General features: G+C 47.7%; 1 protein-coding gene across 1 annotated transcript; it reads right to left on the minus strand.

The window, feature by feature from the left end:
• Positions 1–899: 899 nt before the first annotated feature.
• Positions 900–16,619, minus strand: ROPN1L (rhophilin associated tail protein 1 like). Its single transcript, XM_081303106.1, has 6 exons — positions 16,506–16,619; positions 16,260–16,423; positions 12,919–13,042; positions 11,757–11,918; positions 2,775–2,950; positions 900–1,006 (listed from the first exon to the last, which is right to left on the minus strand). The coding sequence occupies exons 2-6, from the start codon at positions 16,388–16,390 to the stop codon at positions 940–942; spliced, it is 660 nt and encodes a 219-aa protein (XP_081159232.1). The 5' UTR covers positions 16,391–16,423; positions 16,506–16,619; the 3' UTR covers positions 900–939.
• Between the last annotated feature and the right edge of the window lie 2,395 nt (positions 16,620–19,014).

The following is a 19,014-nucleotide window of genomic DNA, read 5'->3' on the forward strand; positions in this document are numbered from 1 at the left end:
ACCCAGGCTGGGGTTCTGAGAGAGGAGGGCCCACCTCGGGGAGCGGGGGACAGCCATAGAGAGCAGGGGGTGTCGGCAGGTGGTGGGCAGGGAAAGATCAGAGTAGGCCAGCCACCAAGGGAGGGTCCCCAAGAAACTCAAATTGACAAAATCCCAGAAAAAATGGAAAATATTGCCACAGACACTACTAATATCCAAAGGATCATCAGAAACTATTTTGGAAATTTATATTCCAATGAGCTAAAAAATCTTGAAGATATTGACAAATTCCTAGAAATCTGACCTACCCAAATTGAACCATAAGGATATTAGAAAACTTAAACAGATTAATAGCAAGTAATGAAATTGAAGCAGCTGCCAAAATCCTTCCAACAAAGAAAAACCCAGGACTGGATGAATTCTCAGTCAAGTTCTACCAGACTTTTAAAGAAGAACTATTACCAATCCTCCTCAAATTATTCCATGAAATAGAACTCATTCTATGAAGCCAGCATCACCCTGATACCAAAACCAAAGACATATCAAGGAAAGAAAACTTCAGACCAATATCCTTGATGAACATAGATGATGCAAAAATTCTTAATATGGTAAACCACAGTCAAAAAAAACATTAAAAAGACAGTGCCCCATAATCAAGTGCCCATCACCCTCCCCTCCTACCCTGCAGAACCCCAATACATTATTTTACTGAAACACACTGCTTACTGCTATGACTGTCACATTCAAGGTCCCTGTTACAAGACATGGTGAAGGGCAGTCGGGAAGGTGGCTCTGTGAAGCATCTGCCACACTGAATCTCCCTGAAAAGAGAATAACTCATGCTAGCTGTAAGTGGTTAATGACAAGTTGTATTTGATGCCAAGTTTTCCAAAAGCACTATTTTGAAATGAAAATGTGTTCTTCTCTGTATTAACAGCCTGTGTCTTCAGAGCTTTCTCTTCAAGAAAGTATCCTCCTTGGAACGTAGAAATCCGAAAGTCCTATCATGCCATTCTTTCTGGAGTCTCTGGATGGGAAACAGAGGAAGACACCATCAGCACTTTCTCACCACACACAACATAATTTTGATCAAATGCTTTACAATTTAAAACAACTATCTTAAAAACTGGCTACTTAGGGCCTCTCAGCAGTCATTTCTACCACCCAAAATCAAACCTGCTATTTCCTTGTATGATAATGGGCCCTTCTTCTGAGGTGCAAAGATGAACGCTATGTGTTGTTCTTTACCCTTGGGCAGTACCCAATGACTGGAGCCCTCTGGCCATGGGAAGGGAGGAGTCAGAGACTATCCAGGGGCCCAAGCAACCCGCCTCTAGTTGTTTCTTGAGCCAGCGCTCCTGGCTGCCTAGGCCAACCTGGCCCAGCCTGTTTCTTTCTTGCACCTGAGGCCACAGGTTTCAGGACAGTCAAGCCCACATAGCCCATCGCTGCATGCAGTGTCCTGCAATGTCCTGCATCTTCCTCCTGGGAGATCCTGGGGCTCCAGAACACTTGGAACCAAGCAAGGAGCAGGTAAGTGGATGGATCGGTGAGTCCTGGGATGAACAGATGAGCTGCTGACTAGGCAGAGGAGTGGAGAGGGGTGGTGGGCAGCCTGGCTCCAGTGACCTGTACATTCCAGAGTTTGCTGCTTTGCTATTTCCTCTCATTTGAAGGAGCAAAAACTCCAGGATCTGCACGAATCCCACTCAGGGCTGCATCTGGCCAGGCATGATCTCTTCGGCCCCCAGGTCCATTCACGATTTTTCTTGGGCTTTGGGGGTGGGGGTTTCATGGTGTGGGGTACATGAGACTCCTGGTAGGAGCCACTTAATGTCCTGCTCATCTTCAGCCCCTACCCCTCGGAGTGGAACCAATGCTGTGCCCTTGCCAGGTGCTCCCCCCCAGCCCTGCAGGGCAGGCCACAGTGCATTCTCCCACCTCCTCCCCACCATCACTGCTGCAGTCTGGCTTATCTCCCTGTGCCTGTGGCAGTCGCTGGCCACCTCTGTCCCCTCCACATACCCACACCACTTTCATGGTGCCACTCTCTCCCAAAAGTAATCTGGAGAGATCTCAGATTTCTGGGAACCCCCCAAAATGGATGCTCCGCCGCTTCTGGACCTGGAGAATCATGGAGCATCTCACTGCTCAACAGAGCTCAGATGTGGGAGTAGCCACACCTCAGATGTGGGAGGCCACTTACTAGAAAAAGAAGACACAAGCCCAAGGACAATTTTGAGAAGTGGTCAAAAGCATCTGCGATCCTTCACTCATGTCCAGTACTAACACAGTAAGAAAATGCAGTGTAACAGCGCCAAGTTACATGTTCCTCCAAACGGGAACTGTGCGACGACAGTGACGTCTCAGGTGTATGCAGGCAGCCCTGGGTCCTGGCACTCCAGTCCCACAGTGAGGCCAACCTCTGTGCTGCTCTGTGATGAGGTGAATTTGACCCATCTCACTGTCAATGGGCTACAGTTGAAACCACTGACATACTGTACATTAGAGCCAGGATAAGCTCAGGACAGACCATTTCTGGTGACTGGACACAATTTCTCCTTCTGAAGTCTAATAAAACAGAACCTAAGTCCCACACTGATAAGGCTGTGACCAAGGCTGGATGGCTAGCTGCTTTCACTGATGGCGTCTGGCTTGTAGTTCCACTTAGACATGTCTTGGGCTGCGTACATGTCAAGGGCGGGCTTGGATGGAATGACTTTCAGAAGATAGAAAAGTGGAGAAATAAAATTCTCCACAGTCATCATACCTGGATCCAACAGTGCTATACTTACACGCTTTCCTTTAAACCCATAAGATAGGATTCCACATCCATCTCCATGATGTCTGGATCCAACCCAGCCAAGTAGCGGTAGACAAAGGAAAAAGTCTCGAACGGGATCCGTGCAGGCCCACCCTCAGGGTCCTGGGTGAGGATCTCGCAGACGTGCTTCATGGCCGTGTTCAGTGACTAAAACACCATGGGGAGAGGATTACTCTGAGTTGCTGATAGCAGCCAAAGAAACCCTCAAGCACATTCTATAGAAATTCTGGAAAGTATGGTCTCCCTCTGAATTAAAAGCTAGATAGATATGCAACTTCCATGGTGAGAAATAAAAAGGAAATGTTGGGGGCTGGGGCTGGGGCTGGGGCTGAGTGGCAGAGTGCTCACCTAGCACACGTGAGGCACTGGGTTCAATCCTTAGCACCACATAAAAATGAAATAGATATTGTGTGTCCACCTACAACTAAAATATAAATATTAAAAAAATGTTTGGTAGAGATGCAAGTGACTAGAAAAAGTGTTAATTCACAGATTTTCATCTTATGCCACAGAGCCACACCCCCAGCCACACCCCAACCCCCACACTCCCAGCCCCTCTGTGATGACCTTTGTAAGCCAGTGCAGAACTATGGTGTCCCATTCAGGGTGGTGCCAAGGAACGAAGGAATCTGTTACTGACCAGAGATGCTGCCTGTTGCGGGCAGGGCTAACAGGGTAGGCAGCCTGCACGTCTTCAAGGAGGGCCCTGCTGCCCAGGCTCTGTCCTTGCTCACACAGAGGCTCCATGGCTGTGTTGGCTGAGGAGAACCCCAGGCCTTTCTTCTCCCCTATCCACGATGTATCTCACTCATGGAGTCCCACTGTCTGGGTCCCCGAGACACCGGCCCCATCCTGGCCTGCACCCCATCCTCCTTCTGCCTTCCACCCCGACAAGGCACAGGTCACCAGAGCACCTGCCTCTCTAGAAGCCCCAGCAGGCCCAGCTGATGGGCCACAGATTTCCTCAGGAGACCAGAGGTTCTGGAGTGCACACCACTGGACCAGGGCTCTCATCTCCTACTCCTTTCAACTAATCCTTGTTGGAAAAAAAGGTTTTGTTTTTTTTTCTAAAGATGAAAAAAATCCATAACAATAGAATGCTATCTTTTACTAAACCAAATACATAGCCCTGGTCTCCTTGTTTTCTTTTACATCAGGACAAACACCCTGCAGACTTCAACACTCTTCCAGATGCACTGAGGAACTGACGTTCCAATCCTGCAGGTGGCTGGGGACCAGCACTCCATCTCCACCCTGGGTGGGTTCTCCAGAGCCCTTCCTTGCCAGAGCCACCCCCGCCCCCTGCCTGACTGCTGGGCTGAGGATGAGGATGCTTGAAGGCAAACTCCGAGAGAGGCCGCACCTAACAGCCCTGGCCAACACCAGCACAGAGCTCTCCTCGCTGCACTCCATACTCGCCCTGTGCCCACTGTGGCCCCCAGGGAGGGAGGCTGCCACCGGATGCCTAACACCTGCTCTCCTGTAGGTCAGAGTGTGGTTCGAGGGCAGAACACCTGGGCCCCAGCGCCCTCAAGAAGGGGATGCGTCTGAGCACAGGCAGGAGGCACTGGAGCGGAGGGTCCGGGAGGGTCCAGCTGAGCAGTGACATTAAGTAAAGCCTCAGAGAGGAAGAGGCCAGCCAGAGGACGCTGCAGAATTCCAGGGAAGCGTGGGTGCTCAGGAACAGCCTGAGCTCACTCTGGGCTCACTTCTGAGTAGCTAGAGCAAGTCAGAGGGTGGGTGGATGCCGATCTTGGGAGTTCTCGCAGGGCAAGGGAGCCTTGGCTTCTCCCGTGTACTATGGGAAGGGGTTAAAGAATTGAAACAGAGATGAGCAGTATGGAGAGACCCTCTTAGCTGAAGCCAGGTGTGTGGAAGCCAGGCACCCAACAAGGAGGCCACTGGGACAGTGGAGCAGAGGCCACACTGGGAGCCGGGCAGGACTCTGGGCTAACAGAGCTTGCCCACGGTGGTGTGAGAGGCAGAACCGTGAGCGGTGACCCCCAAGGTTCTAGGCCTGCACAGCTGGAAGGCTGATTCACCACTGACGGGAGGGGAGATGGGGAGTCCTGAGCACAGAAAAGGGGCTCACTTCTGGGCAGTGTCAGTTGGCATGTATGTTAGGCATCCCTGTGCAAACACTGGCCAAGTTGGGTATTCAGGCCTGGAGCTCATCCGGTGGCTCAGGTGGGGTCACCCTATTTGAGAGAGTCTGCCCAAGTGGACAAGGTATCTCTTAGAGCCGAAGGAGGGTAGACAGAAAATGGCGTGCTATCCGCCAAGAGCCGGGGAGATGAGAGATCACCAAGGGGGCAGCTGGAAACAGGAGGAGGGGTACAGGAGGTGGGACCAATGGTGAGTAGAGGAAAGTGCTTGAAGGTGGACAGAGTGCTCGGCTGTCCAAGGTCGGGGAGGAGGAGGGGAGGACTGCATTCCCACCAGAGGGCTTCACAGGAGCACTTGGGAGGAGTGGCAGAGCCAAAGCTGGACACTGGGGGTACAGGTGGCAGTGGTGCACTCCAGGGCCCCCCGAGCCACTGACCCCTCCAGGAGTTGTGTCAGCTAGACACCTCCCGTTGGTAGCTGGAATGGAACTGGGCTGGGGGATTTACACCACATGGACTGGAAGACATCACAAATTAGGGCTCTCTTGCCCCTAAACAGCAGAATATGAAAACATCACCAGGCTGCTAAGGAGAATAAAGATGGCATTTGCAGCAAGCCCAGAATGACTCTTAGCAAGAGGGAAAGCAGGAAAAGATGTGCTGCGTGAGCATAGAGCACCAGAGGTGGGAGGAGCAGAGACAGTCCCACACGGAAGTTGCAGACGTAGGACAGGTGCAGCCGCAAGTCACACACTGGCCTCAGCATGGACTGTCATGGGGAGTAACCTGCTGTCCTCAGTGCGCACAAGTTTGCAGGACAGAGATGAGGCCCTTGGACAGGGTGGCATGCAGTCACCAGTAACCAGCAGAGACTAGCACCATCGAAGAGCTTGATTCTGGTGCCCTGTCCACTCCTCAGTCCCTGAGAGCAGTGAGGATGTCATTATCCTCAGTTCACAAAGGAATGGTGGGGACCAGAGAGGCTCAGTCATTTTCCAAGGTCACCCAGCCCAAGGCAGAAAGTGGGCCACCTTAGGGTCCACTGCACTGGCTCGGGGGGCGAGAGGCAGGGACATTGACACCCCACATTCCTAGATCCAGACCTGGGCGGAGGAGAGGACTGCCTGAGTAGAGCCAATCTCTGGTGCCTTGGCCCTGGCAGGAATGTGACACAAGGGTCCAGAATAGCTATCAGTCAGCCTAGCATGGAAGGGCCAAGTGACACTCATTAGAAAAAAAGGTGTCTTCACTCTGCAGAGAGGCGGACACCTCCACACACACCATTCCCTTAAAAGACTGGCCTCGAGGGAGGAGCTGCTAAAAATAAAGCTGTTTTATAATCCCTGTTCCTGACTTGAAACTTTTCAAAGACGTGCTGGTATGCTGGAATGTGCTTTCATATCCGACACAAACGGAAGCAAGACATCAGGAGAGGGGGACTCGCAGGCTGGCGCTGTGAGTCAGGGGAAGGAAGCAGTTGGCATCATGGAGCAGGCAGATGAGACCTGCTGCCGCGAGGCTTCGAGGCTTCGGAAGAGGAGGTATTTAAGGAAAAATACATCAAAACACTCCAGCATCACAGCTCTGCAAAGGCGTAATGACGCTGCTGGTGCCGACAGTCCTGACAATAAGATATGCAGCAACTTTTATATCCAAAAGGACTCATAAAGCAACTTGCTTGATCTTACTGAGAGTTAAGTTTCTTATAAACATAACTCTCAACTCCAAAGGGCTGTAGGAAGTACAGCCACTTCATTGCCAGCCAGAGGACCCACTCTTAACCTCCCACCATTATTCTTAAGGGCTTGAGATATCCTGGGGCCAGGGGGCTGGAGAGCTGCCTTTTTTTTTTTTTTTTTTTTAATACTGGGAATTGAACCTAGAGGAGCTTTTACTGCTGAGCCACATTCCTGTCTCTTTTTTTAGGGCCTCATTAAGCTTGCTGATGCTGGCCTTGAACTTGAGATCCTCCAGCCTTAGCCTCCCCAGCCACTGGGATTATAAGCATGCACCACCCAGCCCAGCTACACTTTGTTTAGAACCAAGTATTTCTGCCTCATCCGTAATCTGAAAGTGGAAAAACCCCGGAGGGAGGATTCCTCACAGCTTCAAGGTCACAGCTGCTCCCATGGTAACACACAAAGCCTCTGAAGAACTGTCACCTCACACCTCCAGGGGGTACCTTTGAGCCCTTTACAGGAGGGCAGCTGGGGCAGGGTGGAGGCCAGGTGATGGTGTCCTTAGAACCAGAGCCCCATTAAAAGCCCAAGGCTCTTCCCGTCCCATTTTATCATCCTCATAGGTTCTCTTTTTTGTTGTTCTGGGGGCTTTGGTGGGAGGCCCAGAATTACGAGTGTTCCACAGGTGGCTGGGCTGTGGTCTCAGCACAACTCAACGCCCAAGAAGCTGAAGTGGACCCAGTGACAATTCCAGGGAGTGCACGCCCCCCTTCCACGGTGGCAGAGCTAGGCCCACCCATCCCAGGAACCCCAGGGCAGCTCCTTCCGCTGTGGGGACAGTGGGCTCCACCTACTCGTGGCCTGAGGCTCACCCTCATGGTGGGTGGTGGGTTAAGATTTCTGCTGGCCTTTTTTGGGACCCTTCAGAATAGTCTTTGGGTCCTTTTGGGAGAAGCCTGAAGGGCAAGTGGCAGGGAACAGTAAGCCAGGATGCGGCTCCATTGCTGGGACAGGTGGCTGTCACCCAGGGCCAGCAAATGAGGACAGTGCTCTACACACTCCAGGGTACATGCTGTCAGGCTGGCAGTGAACACTCCTGAATAATTTTAGGATATAAAATGATATTACTGCTAACCCTAGGGAGTTCTCATTCTCTGAAATAGGAATTCCCAAGCATGAACTCTCCTGAAGTGGCCCTAACCTTCCTGGGTCAATACAGAGTCACTGGCAGGGACCCCAGCACCCCTCACTTCCCAGTTACCTGACCTCAGGTTCTTAGCCCGTCTCCACCACAGCTCACCAGCCTAACGTGCAGCAGTCTCTCCTCCAAAGCCATTGGGAGGACTGGATCCAAAACATAAGAAGGGTCCTGCACGTTCTAGCCTGAGCTAAGATCCCTAGAGACCATGCCCACTGTTGTAGGCAATAGTTCAGATGGAACCACATTACACCCACACCTTCTTCCTATTACAACCAAAGAGGGATGCTTCTGTGGCTAATAAAGCTCAACTACATTTTGAGGTTCGACTATATTCCTTGTTCATTGTCTGGCTGTTTTTTCATTATAGATTTAGAGAGTGTCTGAAGATAAAAGGCTCAGTTCACAATTTTCTTATGCTTTAAAAAAAGATCCCCAGGCTACAAACAAGACATCTGGTCCACTGCATTAAGGCTTAGGACCATCCATGGAATGTGAAGATAAAGTCCCAACGTGTAAATGTGATGTCACCAGACATGCATATCAGGACCCTGGGAAAGACTCTATCTCACGACAGCCTCAGACAGCAAGTTCACATCCACGTCCACCTGGCTGACTGACTGAGCACCTCTCAATGTCCCTTAACCCAAATTCATAGCTTTCAACAGGATACCTGGAGCTGTGTTCCAGGGATCCAAGGGTATCGAAGAACATCAACTGCAAGAGTCTGAGGACACAAGCCCAGAAAGTGCACTCCAGAATCTCCAGCTTAGAACCTGAGTTGCCCAGCTTTTCCTCACTATGATGAGATACCTACAGCTACCCATGAAGAGAAGAGTCTGTTTATTTATTTTTTTTAAACTTTTTTTTTAAGAGAGAGTGAGAGGAGAGAGAGAGAGAGAGAATTTTTAATATTTATTTTTTAGTTCTCGGAGGACACAACATCTTTGTTGGTATGTGGTGCTGAGGATGGAACCCGGGCTGCACGCATGCCAGGCGAGCACGCTACCGCTTGAGCCACATCCCCAGCCCGAGAAGAGTCTGTTTAGCTCACAGTTGTGGAGGTCCCAAGGCTGAGGTCAGGCTGAGGTGGGGGCATTGGTTCACTTCTGGTGAGGGCCTACAATGACAGTGGCTCAAGGTGGTGGGACTGCCAGTTCATCTCACACAGGAAGCCAGAGGGAGAGGCAGGCTCACTCCTTTTGCCAAAACCATCAAAGGCTCACTCAAGAATCACATTGATCCCCTTCAAGGGCCAGCCCAATGACCAAAGGCCCCCCAACTAGGCCCCTCTGCTTAAAGGTCCTACCACTCCCAGTACCACCACCCTAGAGTAGAAGCCTTGGCCACACAGACACTCGGGGATACTCAGACCTCATCCAGCAAGGCTGCATACAAACAGTGCTCAGCAAAAACTGGGGAGTGAAGAAACGAAGGAACAAATGAATAATACACATGACTCAGAAATTCAGGCAGAGGTTTCTAGTCTCTAGAGAGCTTAAACTGGGTTAATCTGACAACAGTGATTCCTGAGAGCAGGGTTTAAGGCTCTTTCATTCCTGTCAGCTGTTCTCAGGGCACCCCGGCACCCACAGCACAAGACTGCCCACCCACTCACATGGCAAACGTGACAGGAGTCACACTTGGCAGGTGTGGGGCGGGGAGAGGCCAGTTTGGGCACTCCCACAGGAGCTCCTGGGGACCAAAGTATCACCTTCACACCTCACCTGGCAGGCGTGGCCATGGCTTTCACAGCCAGGAAGGAGCCCTGGGCCTGAGAGGAAGCAAAGTGAGTGGAAAGTCCTGCTGCCACAGGTGGCTTAGGTTTGGGGACAGGAGGAAATACACAATGACCACACCTGGGCCTTTTGGTAAAATTGATTCCCTAAGGACAGAGTAACAAGTTATAGGAAGAAAGCAAAGGAATGCTTGTCATTTTTAATGTTTTTCCTGAGTTCTCAGCTTAGACAGTAAAGCTCTATCCTTGATGAAATGTCCCCCTCTAGTGTCACCAATACACATGAACAAGGGACCTCACTTTCCATAACAGACTTGGTTTTGCTTGAAATCAACTGAGTGCTTAATTTTCATGATTTGGGAGGTAGAAATTATGAAGATGAATTCAAAATATGAATTTTTCTACTATTCTCACCATTGTTAAAAATCAAAACTTCACAATTAAGTTAGAGGCAAAAACTGTAAACATTAATTCAAACATCAGATAGTAATTCTGTATTATTAAAATCTTGGTTTCACCAAGTTCCAAATGAACAAAGAGACATAAAAATTTCTCCTGGGGTTGTGGCTCAGTGGTAGAGCGCTTGCCTCACACACGTGAGGCACTGGGTTCGATCCTCAGCAGCACATAAATAAGTAAAATAAAGGTATTGTGTCCATCTACAACTAAAAATCTTTTTTAAAAAATTTCTTCAATGATGAAATTGTCCTTGTCATTCCCAATAATCCCCCATGGAGATGTCCCCTGGAGACTTCTGAGCCTGTCTTTGCTGCTGGAGGGTGCCAGGCCTACCAAGGTCCAGGCCTTGGCAAAATTAGCCCAGGGCTGATCAGAAACACCCATACCTCAAAACTGTTGCTCAACCTGAAGCCCCCAGGCTCCATCTGACTTCCCTGAGGTGACCAGGCTTCTCACTGAGCCAGTGATATAACCAGCGAATTGTAATATATTCACTTCCCAAACAGTTGGCAAATAAGCAACATGGTTCTGTGGCCTGGCAGACCAATCCCTGCAGCAGTGTCATTTGGGATGAAAAGAAGTTCCAGAAGGTAACCAACAGCATATTTATCTTTTTATAAAGTTAAAACTAATTCAAGAAATATATTATTTAGGACTGGGAATATAGCTCAGTTGCTAGAGTGCTTGCCTGGCATACACAAGGGCCTGGGTTCAATCCCCAGCACAATATTAACAACAACAAAAACAAACATTATTTAGTATATTTTGGGGGCACTTATAAAAGGATCTCTTTAAAGGCAAAAGAGCAGGAAGTGTGAGGTCAGGATGGTCATTGCCTTGGGCAGGCAGGCCGGGACACAGGGCAGGAGGAAGCACAGGTCTTTGGAGCTAGTGTCGGTGTGTCAATGACCCTGCTGAGCAGGTTCCTGGGTGCTTATTATATGGAGTGATTTCTTTTTAATTAGAATTAAATGGAAGAGGCTTACCCATGGATCAAGGATGAGTGTGGGCTGTGAAGCAGGGATTAGTCATTAATCACTGATGTACCCTGGGCTACAAAGATCGAAGGCAAGCAGTAAAACAACATTGCTCCTCTGTGGCGGGAAGCAGGCCTGTTCTCTTTCCCAGCCGTTCTTCCCAAGCTGAGCGTGCTGCTGAAGCCTGACTCCCACACTGCAGCTGAGCAGACTCCATTGTGCACAGGAGGCTCTGCCCACATCCTCAGCACCCATCCTCCACACCTCTTCCTCACCTCCAGGGTTCACCAACTCCACGTTTCCCAAATTGAGGATTGCCCATGTCTTATTGCTAAGCTTGTTAGGGCAAAACTTGAGCAAAGTTGCACAGTATCTGTTAGCTTTAAAAATGGATTGTAACTTAAGTGTAAAATAATTTTATGCCTCTTTCCACAGAAGGGGAGAAGAGACATTATCAGTTTACAAAATGATGTGCTTTAATAAAGAGTCATTGCTGCATTCTCTTCTAAAACCTAGGTACATTTTAAGAGCATCCACATATTTTATTTACTATTAATATCATCTAAATCAAGGTGCTCATAAGCATTAAATCTTTTAAAGTGAGGTGTTCAAAAGTATTTAACTTAAAAAGAACTATAAGTCTAAAAATATCATAGTTGCCTGAGGAAAAAAAATTTCTAAGACAAAGCTACTGAAGTAATGAAGTATTTCCTTTAGCCAACTGAAACCTAAACTTGTTTTTTAAGCCAGGCATGTAATTACACAGAATTATTAAGATGCTATTTATATGTACATACCCCACCAAGTGAACTGCATCCCAATGCTAAAAATTTTATCCACTCGATTTCCGTTTCGCAATGATCCAGTACTAGGAGAGCTCTCAATCTCTCCATTGGCAGGCACAGATTTTTCCACTTCTTCTCAAGTTCTGCTAATTCCACATACTTCTTGTGGCAACACTGTTTAAAAACACAATATGTCACCATCTATGTAAGTTTGGAAAACCTATAAGATGGTGCAGTCCTGCAAAGACTTAAGACACCAGCCACCTGCCTAGTGCTGAGGAGATGGACTCTCCTGTTTGACAGTAACTGTGTCAGCCCCAGGGAGGGTGCAGGCGCTAGGCTCTATATCCCAAAAGAGAAGAGTATATGGCGTAATGTTACGACCTCATAAAATGAGCAGATATTGGGTGTGTGAATCTCCACTGTTTGTCTGAAATACTTCACAGTAAAAAAAAAAAAAAAATTACTGAATAAAAGCCTTTGAAAATCCAGTCCCCTAAATACAGTAATAATTAGGAAAAAAAATCTGAAAATAAACAAATCGCTTCCACTATTTTAAACACACTATGAACACTGACAACTTCTTCAATCTGCTAGTAGAATTTTGTGTAGAAAAATCTGAGCAATGAGGATTTGTTTCCCCAAGGTACACAATTCAGTGGGAATATTTTCCTTAAGATAGAGAGTCCGGGGAAGATCCTGTCTTTGGAAAACAGTGGGCCTGGCACAGAAGCATAGTACTTCCCTGTGTATAATGGCAACAAAGCACTTTAAAAATAAAGGTTATGGGGCTGGGGGGTGTAGCTCAGTGGTAGTGAGGTTGCCTGGCATGCTCAAGGTCCTGAGTTCCATCCCCAGTGCCATGGGGAAAAAAAAAAAAAAAAGACTATGCCAGGTGTTGGAGCACACCTACAATCCCAGCTACTCGGGAGGCTGAAGCAAGAGGATCACAAGTCCAGGACCAGCCTCCACAAAAAAGTAAAATCAAATAGAATCTACTCTTAAGTAGCTATTTTGGGTTAAGTCTACCGAATGTATACATTCCTTTGTAGAGGAAACCTTGAAGAAAGGACAGGGAACACATGGTCCATCCATGGTCCTGATGGGGTTCTGCTCCATAGTTCTGAGAGATGCCACAATTGGGAGACACACAAGCCAGCCAGACCCTGCCTACCTGCTTGTGCAGGACTTTCAACAGTCCCTGGGTCAGGCCTGTGTCTACTTTCTGGGTTGCCACAGGCATCTCGACTCTATCCTTTACAGGAAGTGGATCTCCTCTTGACAGAGCTGAAAAATACCTGGGAAAAGCAGACATCTCTGAAGCTTATCAACACATAGGCAGCACCCTATGTCATGTGGTGCCTTAGATGCCCCAGGAAAACCACTGAGATAAGGAAGGATAGTTCTATAGCCAATGGCTAGGGCTTAAGTTCTCCTTCCTCCACTTGGCTTTCTGACTTAAACTTCTCTACATGCCTTGGTTTCTCTGTCTACAAATGGGCACAAGGAGGCCCTGTCTGAGTTCTGGAAGCACTGAGTGAGGAAGGCTTAGTGGTCAGCATCAGAAGGAGTTCCCAGGACATGCACTATTCTCATCAAGCACATGCTCTGAGCCTCAAATGTGGCCAAAGGAAGTAGAAGATTCCAGACCCTGGACAGACCTGAGTCCAGTGTCATGGTCCAGTCCAGTTCTCCACTTCTGAAAGTTTGGTTTCAGCCTTCCCTTTTCATGGCCTTGCTGCTTTTTAAGGTATTTGATGTTAAACAGCTGTGTATTCCACTCTTGAGTAGGCCCAGACTGTCTTGCCTTGGGTTTCCTGGTAACTGTTACTGTCTGGGATATTGATAATGCCCCTTACTTACATTGGGGACAAGACAGGCACAGAAACAGTGTAGGGCAGTAAGTTAAGGGACCCACACCTGGCCTCTGGTTGGTGTTGGGAGTGGAAATCAGGCAGCGTCTCCTGTGAGCTCACTTTAACACAACAAAGGGACAGCATGGCCAGGCAAGCACACACTAAGCATGCTCCAGGCCACAGGTAATGTAAAAGGTACAAGGACCTAGAAACATTCTAAGATATAGCATACATGCCTGTGGATCAATATATATACATTGGGTAGACTAAAAGAAATGCTTTATCTCAAATCCTCAAATTCAAATTTGCTTCTGTACATGTAAGCCAATTTCTGCTCTGCTTTTTAGTTTTGTTAATGATTTAAGGAAAAGTCAAAATGCGGACAGCCCTGAACCAGACATATATGGATGGCCATGCTTTGCTGTCCTAGGGAGAGTTTTCACTATTTCGTGGAATTACTCCCACAATTAATCAGAGCAGTCACCAAGTTCCATACAGCCTCTGCAGCAAGCGTCCTCAAGGGGGGCCAATTGTGGTCCAGCCCCCCACTCCATACTCAAGGCATTTGGCAACTTCTGGAGACAATTTAGGTTGTCAGGGCAAAGTGTGGATGGTAATACTACCATCTAGTGGGTACAGGCCTGGAGGCTAACATCCTACACTACCGCTGCACCGCCACCACCAACTGCAGGGCTGGGAAAGCCTGCTGGCAAGGTACATGCCACCAGTCCCCGGGACACCAGGGCAGCTTTTGTCACTCGGCCAATTCTTCAGTTAGCTGTGCATGATGAAATGATGAGGGACAACTGATTGTCTAGCACAGTAGAGTAGACAGGCTTGGGAGAAAGATGACCCTTGGCCATCTGAAGACCTCCTTTGAAAAGAACCCTTACCTGACACAGGAATGCCTACCGCATGTCCTATGGCAGCATGACTGTCACAGGCATCCTGTTTTCCTTCCCGTCACTGCCTTTGTTCCTGCACTTCTTCCTCTTCCACACCCTCTGCTTTGCTTTAGCCTCAACTTCTGCCTACACAATCCTCCCAAGACCAGGTCACTCTGCTCAACCTTCAGGAGCCTCATTTCACACTTACCAAGTTCTCCACCAATTCCAGTTGTTTATGAACATCTCTCTAACAGGTTTTGTCCTGACAGTGCTAGCACACTTCTGGGTGCCTCGCGTGAGGCACACACATAGCCTGATGAACAATGCCCAGCTCTTCTCCTAAACTCTAAACTCCTTCTTGAATTAGCAGCATGGTGCATTCAGAAAGTTCATGATTAGGCCTTTCAAATTAAAATGAAGCTTAAAATAATTGTCCCTGAAGTGTTGCCAAATATAATTTAGTGTTCCAAGTGGGGAGAAAGAGTGAAATCTTGAATTTTTTTTTTTTTTTGTACAGTGTTAATAAACCCTATCTTTTATTTAGGCTTGAAGAATGGTAAAAACCTGAGGTCATAATGTTTTAGCAAGAAGATTGAGAGGTTCAGAAACAATTGACAGAAGTGTTTCAAAGAATTCAAGAATGTGACTCTGTTAGTATGATTAAATAACTGCTCAAAGATATCTAAGTCTCAATCCCTGGAACCTATGATTGCTACTTTACATGGTAACATGTCTCTGAAGATTGATTAAGGGTTTTAGATGGTGAAACTACCTTGGATTATCAGTATGGTTCCTAAATATAGTCACAAGTATGCTTAGAAGAAGAAGGTAGAGAAAGAATGAAAATGCTGGTTACAAAGATGAAGAGATCAAGGCCCAAGCTATACAAGGGATACAGTTCTTGAAATTGGAATAGTAAAGAAATGGAATGGATTCTCCCCATAGTCATCAGAAAGGGCAAAGCCTTGCCACCACTTTGCTTTTAGCCTCATAAAGCTAATTTTGGACTTTTGGTCTCCAGAACTGTAAAGATAAGTGCTTGTTAAGTCAAATTTCGTGATAATTTGTTACAACAGCCAAAAGAAATTAAGTTGCCTTGTTTATACAGGTTAGAGAAAGTTATCAAAATCTGTTGTCAGTTACTAAAGAAAAAAATTAAATTTACACTTATGTTGACTCAGCAAAAAAGTGAGTATCTAAGTCTGTTTTTAAGAGGGAGCAAAGAATATTTCTGAAAAATAAAAAAGGATTTTAACGGTTCTAAGATCTGTTGACTTGTAACTAATTTAAAGTTATGAGTTTTTGCTGCAAGGAACTGTTAAGGCTCATTGGCTGTGAAGCTCACCAGGCAGTTTACCTACTAGCAGGCTCGTCTTGAAAACCTCAGGATGACCTCGGGAGTAAAGTGCTGACAAACTTAACTACTCTGGGACGATTCTTTGCAGATAAGGATCAGAGCTAACAGATTCCTCCTTGTAAAAATCATTTCATAAGTAAAAGTGGCTGTGATTTTAAAACACAGTGCGGAAACATTTGTTCAATGCGATGGCTTTGTAAGCGTTAGTCTATCTCCACAACTGAACTACCATCATTTTCTAGATAAATGTGCATTTTTGCAATAATTTCTGATCTCATGAACAAAAGATGGCAATGGTTCCTAGACAGTCACACTGGAACCGATGTCACCAAGCTAAGGGGAAGCTTGGCCTGGGCAGGGGGTTCGCTGGGCACGTGGTCTGCCCGCCTCTGGCTCGGCGCCCGAGGGCGCTTACCCCGCGGACCACTGCAGCACGTCTGTGGGCTGGGTGCGGATGGCAGCCTTGGTGAACTGCTTCAGGATGTCAGGCAATTCCGGGGGAATGTGGATCTGCTGCGCGCAGAACATGGTGTCCGGAAGCGGCATCGCACCGCTACAGCCTGGGAGAACGTAGGTACGCTGCCGGGAGGGCGAGAGCAGCTGTCAGCGGGCCCGGTCAGCGCCAGGGCCGCTCGCCCTCCCCGCAGAGGCGAGGTCTTACCGGCTCCTCCTGCGGATCTCCGGAAATGAGCCAACCGCCCCTCCAGCGACTCAGCACAGCCCGCCGCTCACGAGCCGGGCCAACGCTACTGTTGCGTCTCAGTATCCAGGCAACCGAGACGCTCCCCCCACCCCTTCGCGCGCGCCCTGGTGCAGCGCAGGCGCACATGCCTGGCACCGAGGCCCGGCGCTGAAGGGGCGTCCAAGAGCACTGCGCTTGCGCAGTCTGTTCCTGCCGCTTTTGCAGCTTACCTGTGCAGCCTGAGAGCTGAAGTTCTCACCTAGAAAGGAGGTTCCCTGGGCTGGGGATGTGGCTCAAGCGGTAGCGCGCTCGCCTGGCATGCGTGCGGCCCAGGTTCGATCCTCAGCACCGCATACCAACAAAGATGTGTCCGCCGAGAACTAAAGAAAATAAATATTAAAAAAAAAAAAAAAGGAGGTTCCCGTCTTCTCTGTGTGCTAGGCAAGGGCATTACCATTTGAGACAGGATCTAACTTTGTCCAGGCTAGCCACCAACTTGCGACCCGGCTGCCTCAGCCTCCCAAGTGGCTGGGATTACCGGCATGGGCCATTGTGCCCGGCAAAAAGGGCCTTTTGATCAACTACCCACAGCCCAGCGAGAGCAGAATTGACAGAGGACCTTCCCCTGAGGGTTCTGGCTCCGTGACTCTCGAGGGGACTAGGTCCTCGTTAGAAAGTCGTTGCAGTGAGGGCTGGGCAGCTCCTCCCAGACCAGCTCTGGCCTTGGCGCTTCCGCACATGCCCTTCCCATTGCCTAACTCAATTCTTCTATCCTCAGTCCAAAAATCGCTGTAGTATTTGCAGTGGGCAGTTTCCGATCAAACAAGATACTACAGGATACTATTTGTTTTCCTAAGGTAGATGACTGAGCCAACCAGACTGGGCCTAGAAGGCAATAATCCCCCTCTTCTGATAAAATTTTCAGTCCTACTGGGTGCCGACCAGGGAGACACTGGAGCAGAGAAGCTTGGTTTCAGGACAGCCTCGGTGACTCCTGCAGTTGTCCTTAACTTCCGTACTGTGTGCAGGAGGCCCTGACACCCATCTCTTGCTCACCTCCAGACTGGAAGAGGGAGAACCACAGCGAGCTATTTCCAAGAGGGGCTCCCTTAGAATAGGGAATTTGTCCCACTGCGGTCTTTTCCTTTTGGTCCACATATCCACCAGTTGGATATACATATTTCAAGTAACAGTGGAAAAAAACAACATAGTCAAGTTGTTGATGGTACAGGAAAACACTCTCATACCTTATTGATTCTAAGGGGGCAATCTGACACTGCAAAAAAATTTTTGGTGAATTAACCTTCTAGAAATTTATCCTACAGAAATAACTACCTTAAGTATAAAAAGTTAATATAGACAAAAAAAATTTACTATAACATACAAAGTGGCTTTCAGAAAACCTAAATCATGGTCTCTCCAAATAATGCTATAAAGCCATCAGAAAAATAAGGTAGCTAACACTAGGGATGGTAGAGTACAGCTCTAGTCCCAGCTTCTTGAGAGGTTGTGTGGGAAGATCACTTGAGTCCAAGAGTTGGAGACAAGAATGAGCAACACCGTGAGACCTCCATCTCAAAAAATACAATGAAACAAAAAAAAATTAGGTTGCTACTTACATACTGACACAAAAAGATGTTCACAAAACAAAGTGGGGAAAAAAAGGCACCCCATAGAACAATTTGTGTAGCATGACACCTTCACTGTGATCAAAGATTCTATAAGTGTGTTTAGGCCTGACACTCTGGAAACACATGCTAAACTACTAACAGTTACCTTTGGAGAACGGGACAGAAATTTCAGGATTTCTTTTAGCCACATACAAATTATTTTGATTCCAAATTCATCGTTTATTTGCTTACTCAGAAATGCTTACAAGTACCTGGTTTGTGCCACAAACTAAGATTAATAATACAGCAGTAATTCAGATTAAAAAATATAATCTTTGGAGCTTACATTCAAGTGGGAAAACATGTAAACATAAGAAAAGTCAACTATAGAGTGTGCTAAGTAGTATGAGATATACAGCAGGGAGACCAGCCTCACTGGGAACCACAGCTCAGTAAAGAAATGAGATTGAGGAACCTAAACATTCAGACACAGCAAATAGTCAGTGAAAAGGCCCTGGGGCAGAGTGAGCACAGGGGTGATATTTCAGAGGGAGGAAAAGAGTTCCAACATGTGCTGCCTGGTATTGAAGGCCATCATGGACTTTTTTGTGATGGTGATCCACTTGCCGGTTTGCGTGAAACTGATTTGACTCCAATCAACAGAAATAGTATAGATTCAGTGGAGAAAAAGAATAAGGCAAGAATAGAGTCAGAAAGCCCAGGAAAACAGCATTACCATAGGCAGGAGGAGGAGGATGGTCATGTGCACCATGGTGGCAAGAGTGTTGCCAGATTATGGATTTATTAAGAAGGTAAAGATTTGCTGTCAGCCTGGATAAAGGAGCGTGAGATGCACATACATTCTGGCATTTAGGAGA

This window comes from Spermophilus citellus, assembly GCF_964194105.1.
Source record: "Spermophilus citellus genome assembly, chromosome: 1".
Classification (NCBI taxonomy): Eukaryota; Metazoa; Chordata; class Mammalia; order Rodentia; family Sciuridae; genus Spermophilus; species Spermophilus citellus.

What these genes read in the sequence shown, in the direction of transcription:
- ROPN1L (XM_081303106.1), bottom strand. Translation starts at nt 16,390, where the DNA reads ATGCCGCTTCCGGACACCATGTTCTGCGCGCAGCAGATCCACATTCCC. An exon ending in TGAAAGTCCTGCACAAGCAG is followed by an intron (nt 11,919 to 12,918) that starts GTAGGCAGGGTC and finishes GTTTTTAAACAG; the next exon opens with TGTTGCCACAAGAAGTATGT. An exon ending in GATGCAGTTCACTTGGTGGG is followed by an intron (nt 2,951 to 11,756) that starts GTATGTACATAT and finishes ATGGTGTTTTAG; the next exon opens with TCACTGAACACGGCCATGAA.